The sequence below is a fragment of the Cariama cristata genome, unplaced genomic scaffold (assembly GCF_000690535.1).
Source record: "Cariama cristata isolate BGI_N322 unplaced genomic scaffold, ASM69053v1 scaffold10767, whole genome shotgun sequence".
Classification (NCBI taxonomy): Eukaryota; Metazoa; Chordata; class Aves; order Cariamiformes; family Cariamidae; genus Cariama; species Cariama cristata.
Window position 1 is genome coordinate 3,125 of NW_009626097.1, and position 8,868 is coordinate 11,992.

The window sequence follows — 8,868 nt, forward strand, 5'->3', positions numbered from 1 at the left end:
TAAAGAAGTACTTGGACTGCTGTCCTAGTTTATGGGATAAAAAACCTGTCTGCCACATCTGAACTAATTCGTTTTCATGCCTAATAGGTGTTTGATAACACTGTATAGTCAGCTGTGCTTGTTCTTTGTTAAATGGATACCTTGGTTAGCAGAACTGAGGAGCTGCGTTGTCCTCTGTTACTGATGTGCTCACAACTGCAACTGCAATCACAATATTTAACTTTCCGTTGTGGGCTAAGGCTTCTAAATCCTAAATGGGGAAGTTCACTTTAACTCCTGGGTAGGTAGATGCATGGAGTAGTAAAAACACTAAACCAAGTAGACAGCATTCTTCAGTTTTCAGGAGTTAATGGGGCAGTCTTCACACCAGCCTGGATCTGGGGGCAGAGATAACCACAGCCCTGATGAAGCAAGGTTTTTCCTACTTCCCTTGGAGGCTTCATTGCCTGTGGCGGTGGATGAGCAGACATTGTGTGACCTTCCCTCGTAGGCACCTGCAGGAGAACCAGGCTATGGAGCGGCTCTGTGGTCCTGCAGAAGGACATCTGTGCCCGCACGAACACGTGTGGATGCAGCGGAGTGGTGCCGAGAGGCTGCGCGGGTCCTTTATCCCAAAGCACCTGAGCTCCTCTGAAATGTCACTCGCCAAGTCGTTCGGTTTTTCAGTGTCCATGTCAAAATACGATCCTCTTAAGTACAATGAAATGTTTGTATGCCTTTCTTCATGTTCAGTGATAACATCATCATTCGATTACAAAATATTTATGAAATGTGAACTATGATAGTTTGTGGTAGAAAAGACATTTTATCACCTGTATCAGTACAAGAATTTTCTTAAGTGTATCATATACCTGTGGATGAAATACTAGATAATGTTACATTACTTGGTATTATAAATAGAATTAGATATAGTGGGAATGAGAGAGTTCCCCAGTGAAGTTGACTTAATTTTTTTATAAATTACTTACTAATCAGTTTTATATTTTTAGCTGTGTGTCGCTAGCATTTAATTGCTCAGCAGAGGGAGGAGGAAGAGTCAAGTCTCCTGAGCAGAAACACAACTTCTGCAGCATGCCATTGCAAAATTCAATTTTCCTGCAGCAAGTAGTAGCTCTTTTTTTTTAACTCCTCTTTGAAAGAATTTCTATAAATAAAATCTATGTCTATACCTGGTTCAACCTCCTGGATATAGGTTAGGGGTAGATTTAGTTATTGCACTTGTGCAGGATAGCTACATGACACAGCACCATGTTTAGGTTCCAGAGGTAACTCTAGACCCAGAGGTGCGTCGTGTGTGTGCATTCGCTGAGCTTTTTAAACCCTCTGAGCAGGCAGCGTGGCTGTGCTCTTTCCCCAGCTCCAGCTTCCATCGGCACTTGGCTTCCCCAGATGTGTGTAACACTAACATTTTTTATATCGGCCCTAGTTTATCACTGTTTATAGCGTCAAAGCCTTTGAGTTTGAAATTTAAATTGAAGCTGAATTTCTTTTTTTTTTTTCTTTCCAGTTCAGACAGTTGCTTTTTGAGAGTGGAGGATGAATTCCATTGCTTTACCAAAAATAATAACAATATAAACATTATTAATTGAAATGTGCATCAGTTTCTTTGGAAGGGCTTATGCTTTGGAGCACTGAGTAGAGAAAAACCTCTTGCTTTTCCAGTTAAAATCTACCTTGTTTAGGGCAAACCCTGAGCTCTTGATAATAGCCATTTGTTTAGGTTTAACAAAGGTTTATAGGTTGTACAATGACAGAATAATTCTGGTTGTAGGTCTCTAGCTGAGTCTTTTGCTCAGAGCAGGATCAGGCATGAGATCAGACCAAGTTGCTAAGGGCTTGGTCATTTGAGTCTTGAAAACCTCTGAGGATGGAGATGGCGCAGCCTATCTGGGCAGCCTGTTACACTGGTCTGGCTGTCCTCATGGAGAAAATAAATATTTCTGCATTGAGCAAGTTTGGGAAGGCTTTCCAGTACCTTCTTCCCTGGCTGCTGTTGTGTCAGGAGCCAGAACTAAGGCTGAAGGTGACATTTTCTTTAGTCGCAGTGTTCTTCTGCTGGACCTTTCAGTGGGAAAGCTCTCAGTGAAACACAGGATGGCATCCAGATGGGCTGGGGAAGGGAGAGGTGGGTTACATGGGAGAAAAGAGCAATAGAGTGGCAAGGGGTGAATCTCTGGGGCACAGAACTTACAGTCTTTGGAGCATTCCTCTGAGGCCTATTTTTTAGCCTGTGCCTCATCACCAGTGACCGTCTGTCCTTGGAGCGTGTGTCGCATGGAGGGGGAGCTCTGTGCCTTGTTTACTCTTGGTATAGGCACACTCACAGGTGGACATAGTGGAGAAGAGGTCCTCAAACTTTCCATGCTGCCTTTTTGGAGTGTGTATTTCACCCTCTGCCTCATCCAATTTGAGAACAGCTTTTAGGCAGGTGGGGGACATGTCCCTGTGCCTTGCCTGGGGCAGAGGGTGAGGGTGGGCAGAGGTGAGGGTGCAGTGGAAAACGCCAGGCAGTGGGGAGGATGGTGGGCAGCCACCCGAGCAGACACCGGAGGAGACACGCGGCCTCTTCTAGAGACCCATGGCTACGATCTGGCGCCTGTCCTGCTGCGAGGTGGCAGAACAGCCCTTGGCAGCCACGGGCTCCTTCTCTTTTTTCTGGCACTGCTTGCTGCCCGCTGAGTTTGCCTGGGTCGATGCCCCTGGCCATGGCCCCACACTGATCCGCACCATTTCCTCGCAGGGCATCTTCCCAGACACATTCCCTGCCCCTTTCCGGAGGATGCCTCCCTCTAGAGAGGAGGAGAGGCAAGGATTCCTGAGCTCTGCCGACAGCAAAGCTCTCAGGAGCCAAAATGTGTCCACAGGCGTTGGCATCCTGTTGGCACTGCTGGCATACGTCCCTGGTGACCGAGCTGTGGGAGCCCAGGTCTGCTCTTCATGGGGCACGGACGGATGAGGGGGCATAGGCCCGTGTGGGTCTGCGGGGATGGGAAACGGGATCCGTGCAGAAGGTGGAGGTCTGAATCCTGCCCCCAGAAAAGAGGAAATTTCATCAGATTTCCTCCCTTGTAGCTGTTAATAACATGGAGGGGTGGGAGGGGGACAGGAAAGCAAGTCTACAATAGACTACTTCTGAAATATGTTACTTTTTATTTCTAAAAGTAGTCTGCTTTTTTTTATTTTCCTTTGTTGAATGTGCCATTTTCTAGATCTTTCGTGCATTAGAAGCACTGTGCCGTGGCTGATCCGTTTGCTGAAGATTTTTCTTGATTTGCCTACTGGGAAAGCGGATGTATGGTGGAAGCTGCTAAATAGATCAGCTGAACTGCTACCCTTGTTTTGACAGTGTCGTTTTAGCTCTGCAACAGCCTTGTCCTGGGTCAGGAAGCTGGCTTTTCAAAGGCATTTGGATTATTGGCTCGATACGGTCTCACTGTATTTTTTCAGTCCTCTTTTAATAGTGTTTCAAGTATTTCATTACCTTTAATACTCACTCTGGCTTTTCCCTTCAGATAACAGATTGTTTAGACAACCGTGAAATAAAGGAAGTATTTAATTTCTTTGCCACTTTTCAAACCCTAGTATGTGCTATGTATTCACTAATGCATACATTTTTGTGTTAATCTGGAAGAGGAAACTAGGGGTGAAATGTATGCTTATCTCCAGCTAACACAATCCAAGATATCCTACAATTTTAAAAGCTTGTAGGAGCTATTCCAAACCAACCACATTAATGGCTGCTGATGAACAGTTTGAAAAGGAGATTAAAGCCTGGTGATTCAATACCCGAGCGGCACGTACTGCTCCAAAACGTACTCCCCAGTTCCCTGCTGAGCTCTAAACCAGTCTGGTTCAAACACATTGCAAAGCAGCAGCAAGTACTGCCTTGAGGAATTAATACATGCTTTTATTTCCACTGTACTCACTATGTTTCTACTGTATTCTCCGCAGGCCTCCCCGGTGGAAGCAGATAGAGCCGCCACCCAGCAGGTCGAGGCCAGCCCTGGAAGTGCGGGACCTCAGAGCCCAGCGTGCCCGTCCCCAGGTGGGTGGTGGCTGCTGCCCTTACCGACCAAGGCGGCTGGGGTTTAGACCCACCCTGCAGCAGGAGTCTAATAAGTACATCTGCAGCGGCACCGAGAGTGTTTGTTAGAAAATACAGAAGATGTCAGAAATCTGGACATAAGAAAGACTTTTTTTACAGTAAGAACTATCATTCACTGCAGCAACCTCCCAAGGGACGTGGCAGAGTCCCCACGGCTGGAGGTTTTCAAGGTGTGACTGAATAGAATGCTAGACAATCTCCCTAGGCTCCCTTTCCCATGGAAGGTGGGACCAGATGATCTGTCAAGATCCCTTCTGACCTGGGCTGTTCTGTCATTCTGTGGTTGAAATGACACACCTGGCTGCACGTTGCTCGGGATGCGAGTTGTCTGCTTCACCGTTTGTGTGAGTGAAAAGCTGGTGCCGCAGCGTGATGTAACCAGAAAGCAATCAGGACAGAAATCATCAATCAGTAATAGCTTCTGTTTAACGCTTCTTTTTTTCCCCCCAAGACATTAAGAAATGGGGAAGGAGAATAAGAAGGGGCACTTCAGTCCTTGTAGGGGCTTTAAATGGACAGTATTATGCACACTCCTGATTTTCTGCTTTAAAGCCTTTATGCATGATTCCTAATCTGGGGAAAGGAATTTGCTGGTAAATTTTGAAGCTATTTTCCTCAAAAGGGTATTTCTGAAACATTTGAGTAGCCATTTTGTCTACTGCCTGCTGTCGTACTAAGTCCATGGTCTTTTTTTGTTGTTCATTTTTTAAAATGTGTCTGTCAAAGTTCACCTTGGTATGGGCAAGTAAAAAGTACTATTTAAAGTAGATATGTAAATGAGATCTCTGGCAGTAATTGGTATATAAGCATAGTGTTCCTATTTGTTGAGGATAAACGTGGTTAAACAATTGAGCTTTGCCCTCAAACTTCAATGGGGCACCATTCCCCCAAGATTAGAAGCATATCCAGCCTTTCTTGATGTGCTACAAGACTCTGAAGCACATGGGCTGTTAGCAAGGGCTCATTAGCTGACTTAATTACTTTGGCTCGTAGATGCCAAAGCACAGAGGTTAACAATCTTGAATTGCACCTGGCACGTAATGTGGAAGCTGCAGTTTTAAGGTGAACCAACCAAATTCTTGTCTCGAGAGTCAGCAGTGATGAGCTGCTGATATTTGTCTACAAACCACAAAGCCACCTTGTGTCAGGCTCCACACCTGTGAGAAATGCTAAACATTAAGTATTGATAGCAAAGTTTAATATTGGCTGGCAAGGAAACCTGAGATAGCATTGCCAAAATTGAAATGGTGAAGGAACATAGGTTTTCATTATGTCTTCTTTGGAGGGGTGGATGTGGTCTAAACTGTGTGACCTTCTTGTAGAATAAGCAACCTCCTCTGGTGTTCAGTACAAGCCAGATACTTCCATGCTGTGACCCTTGCGCCACTAATAGTGTGGGAACTGCTCCAAAGTGGTGTGCATCTGCCTGGCAGCAGGAGCAGCTCTTGTCTCTGCTTGTGTGCAGGTTCTTAGCAGAGCCTTGGGGTGCATCTCTTTCTTAGCTCACTCCCCTAGCCTGTCAAAGAGGTACATTCAGAAGCTGCCACTGCTGCCATGGTTGAAGAGGAGACAGGATCTGAAGCTGAGATTCTGCTTTAGGAGGTTCGAGAGATGTCTGGGTGCTTAGGCACTGCCTGGGATGCTGGCAACTGCTCTGCTTCCAATGGTGGTGCCAGCTGACAGTAGTAGTTTAGCTGTCACAGTCCTCAGCTGCAGGCCTGTGCGCTCCTTGTCCCTTTTCCGGTAAACCAGCATCAACTTGTTGGGTTTTTTTAAGAACTGAATGACAGCTAGGTTATTCCAGTCCAAGGCTTCCTGTTAGTACAGTTTTTTTGGTGTCTGAAGCTTGACTGACACGGTTTAGTGGAAACAGGCATGCTGAAATACCCTCCAGCACTGACAGTGAGACCACGTTAACTGTGGTATTGCTGCTTGTCTGGGTAGCATCTTAGGATGGGATTTATCACACAACTTCAGTAGAGAGATCTATACCTCAGTAGGCACGTTGTACGTTACAGCTTATCTCAGCTGAAGAGGAGTGTCTGAAATACTTTGGGTGACTCTTCCCCAAGAACTGCCTCTCTGTCTTTGTTGACCATGAAGGATGTCCCATGATACCCCGGTCAAATGTAAGCACCTACATTTTGTCAGGTGAATTTCACTCTTAAAGCCTTGTCTTCTCTGAGAGATTAATTTTGCCTATAGCAAAGAATGAAGATTATTTTTTCAAAACATCCAGTAAATGGGCTCACAGAATATCCAGTAAGAAATTGGATTGTAAGAAGTAGGTCTACATTTTATTTGAAAAAATATCTTAACCGTGCAACATTATCTTTTATATGTGTGGATTAGGTTCAGATCAAAAGCAATTCAAGTCAACTGCAGCTTGTGCCAGCCCTGTTGTGAAGAGATTAGAATTTCTTCCCAATCCTGTCCCTTCAGAGGAAGCTGCTTCAAGTGAGAAAGATGTGAAGAAACCTGAAATGGAGCAGCAGAAAGAAGCAGAGCTCCCTGCTGCACCAGAGGTATGTACTGGCAAGGAAGAGAGGGAGAGGAAAACAAAACAAAAAAAAGAAGATAGATCTCGCACGGTAATGTTTATTGTGCAAATTGGTATTTTTCTTTATATAATGTCACTTCAGGAGTTCATTTAAAACAATATGCCAGGGAATGACCCTGGAGGATGGTTTCTGTGCCAAATCCTGTGGTCATCAGGGAGTTCCCCCTCCAAAGGAACTCCCCAGTGTCTGCTTGTAGCGTTTGAACCTGTAAACTGGCTGGAGCAAAAATGAGAACTTAACCTGCAAACCTCAGTCCCACCACGTGTTGGAAGGGCAGAGTATCCAGAAGGTGTAGACAGTGGAGCTTACCCTCTTAGTCCTCTTGAAGTGCTGAACAAGTGCAGGTGGTGGCAGAGGTCACAAATGGCCATGATCATACTGCTCTGTCAGGTGAGTTCAGTGTTGGTCCTGGGTTAGATTCGGCTTTGGTGTGCAGGGCAGTGTGAATGTCAACAACAAAGAACTACCACTTATTTCGAGGGCTTCAGTACTGCAACTCTGTGCTGTAATTCTGGAGACAGAGGCTTCATCTTTGATGATGTTGATTCAGAAAATAAGTAGAAAAAGTTGAAGCTAACCTTTGATTGAACCTGCTGATTTTTGAATGCTGTTTTCTGCCCCCAAATGTCTGAACAGGTGATGAAACCAAAAGCCCTGGAAGAAGAGGGGAGTGTAGTATTGCCATTTTTAAAGAAACTACCCGAGATGAGCCAAGTTACTCTGCAGAATTCTGGTCTACAAGGTGAGCAAAAAGCATGTGGAGAACTCAGCCGGACAGTAACTGAATACATGAGTGTGGTGCTCAGAGAGAAGTGCCTAATCAATGATGTGGAGGTTTTGGGAGCTAAAATGGTTGTTTTGGAGTTGCATCTGACTGATATTGGTAGTGCGGCTTCTGTGATGCAAAGGACTCTTCTGGCTGTTCCCCTGAAACGCAGCAGCAGAATTGTGACACAACAGAGAGGGGCAGGGAGAGACCTATCTTGCACTTACCTGGCCTAGCAATAAGAGCTGTATTTTGTCAGTATTATATTTTATTAGTACTGCTGCTCACAGATGAAAATGGCTTGGCAATTGGTTTTATCTCACAATAAAAATTTCTGGAGGTAAATTCCTCACTCAGCTGCTCACGTGGCACTCCTTTTCCTAGATGAACAGTACCATATCTGGCCACATCCCTGAATTTGGCCTGTGCCCATTGCACAGCAGAACTTTTTTTTTTTTTTGCAAAGCAGAACTTTTTTTTTTTTTGCTTTCATGACAAAGTTTTGCTTGAGATTGATAATGTTTAGTAGTTTGATTTTATATTGATTTTAGAGATGCATATATGTAGATACTAAGAAAGAAAGAAAGAGAAAAATCATCTGAAGTTTTCTTCCCCCTGAGAACTTACTAGGTTGTTAGTTTATGTATAGGTAACATACTGATTGTCCTAGTGTTTTCAAGATTGAAACTATTGAAGGTGATCCATTGTGGAAAACAGGATTTTCTGAAAATGAATAGAAGTCTCTCTTTTTTTAAGTGGGGAGGTGCTTTCCAAAGAGGCTTTGAGAACAATATCATTCTATGTTAGGCACACATGGATGCAAACACCAAGTAACCGATTGTAGGTCTCTGGCCTGTTTGCCGAGTGATGCTGAAACACTTGGCTGCTCTCTAGTGTTCACAGCACGCACGGCGCTGAAAGGATCGCAGAATCCTTTAAAACCTGTGTCTGCAATAGGAATTAATTGCACCATGCAAAGACTTGAAGGGGTGGCTGCCCTTGGCTAGCCTTAGTGTGCTAGAGCTCTCCTGTGAGGTTAGGTGCCACATAACGAAAGCAGCATTTAAATACGGGCAGTCCGTGTGATCTGCAGGGCCGTTGTGAGCTAGCTGCGACGGGCCAAAGCCGTCGTAGTCACAATCCCTCTCGGGGCCGAGGTGGCTTGGGTCTGAGAGTCCATCATTGCCTTTTGACCGCGCTGTGTTTCTTGTTTTGTCTCCGTGCCGTTGCCTGCAGAGCCGGCCCGTGGGGCCGCGGTTCCGCTTAGGGTTCGCAACAGCTGGCGACGCTCACAGTTTTTCTCGCAGTCAGGTAAATGCGACGCTAAGACCAGCTTCAGCCCTTCTGCTGCCTCCAGTCGTAGGTGTCTTCAGACGTGGGGCTGGGGTGAAAGCTGATGATCACGGGGACTTGTTCTACCTCTCGCTTTTGTAGAA

The 8,868-nt window shown here is 45.3% G+C and overlaps 1 protein-coding gene across 1 annotated transcript in view; it reads left to right on the forward strand.

The window, feature by feature from the left end:
• Positions 1–2,986: 2,986 nt before the first annotated feature.
• The window catches only part of LOC104164530 (LIM and calponin homology domains-containing protein 1-like), a 23,081-nt gene continuing 17,199 nt past the window's right edge, over positions 2,987–8,868 (forward strand). The window contains exons 1-5 of the mRNA XM_009703883.1: positions 2,987–3,017; positions 3,210–3,292; positions 3,952–4,045; positions 6,458–6,630; positions 7,303–7,408. Of these exons, the coding sequence (XP_009702185.1) occupies positions 2,987–3,017; positions 3,210–3,292; positions 3,952–4,045; positions 6,458–6,630; positions 7,303–7,408 (487 nt within the window). The remainder of the gene's footprint in view (positions 3,018–3,209; positions 3,293–3,951; positions 4,046–6,457; positions 6,631–7,302; positions 7,409–8,868) is intronic.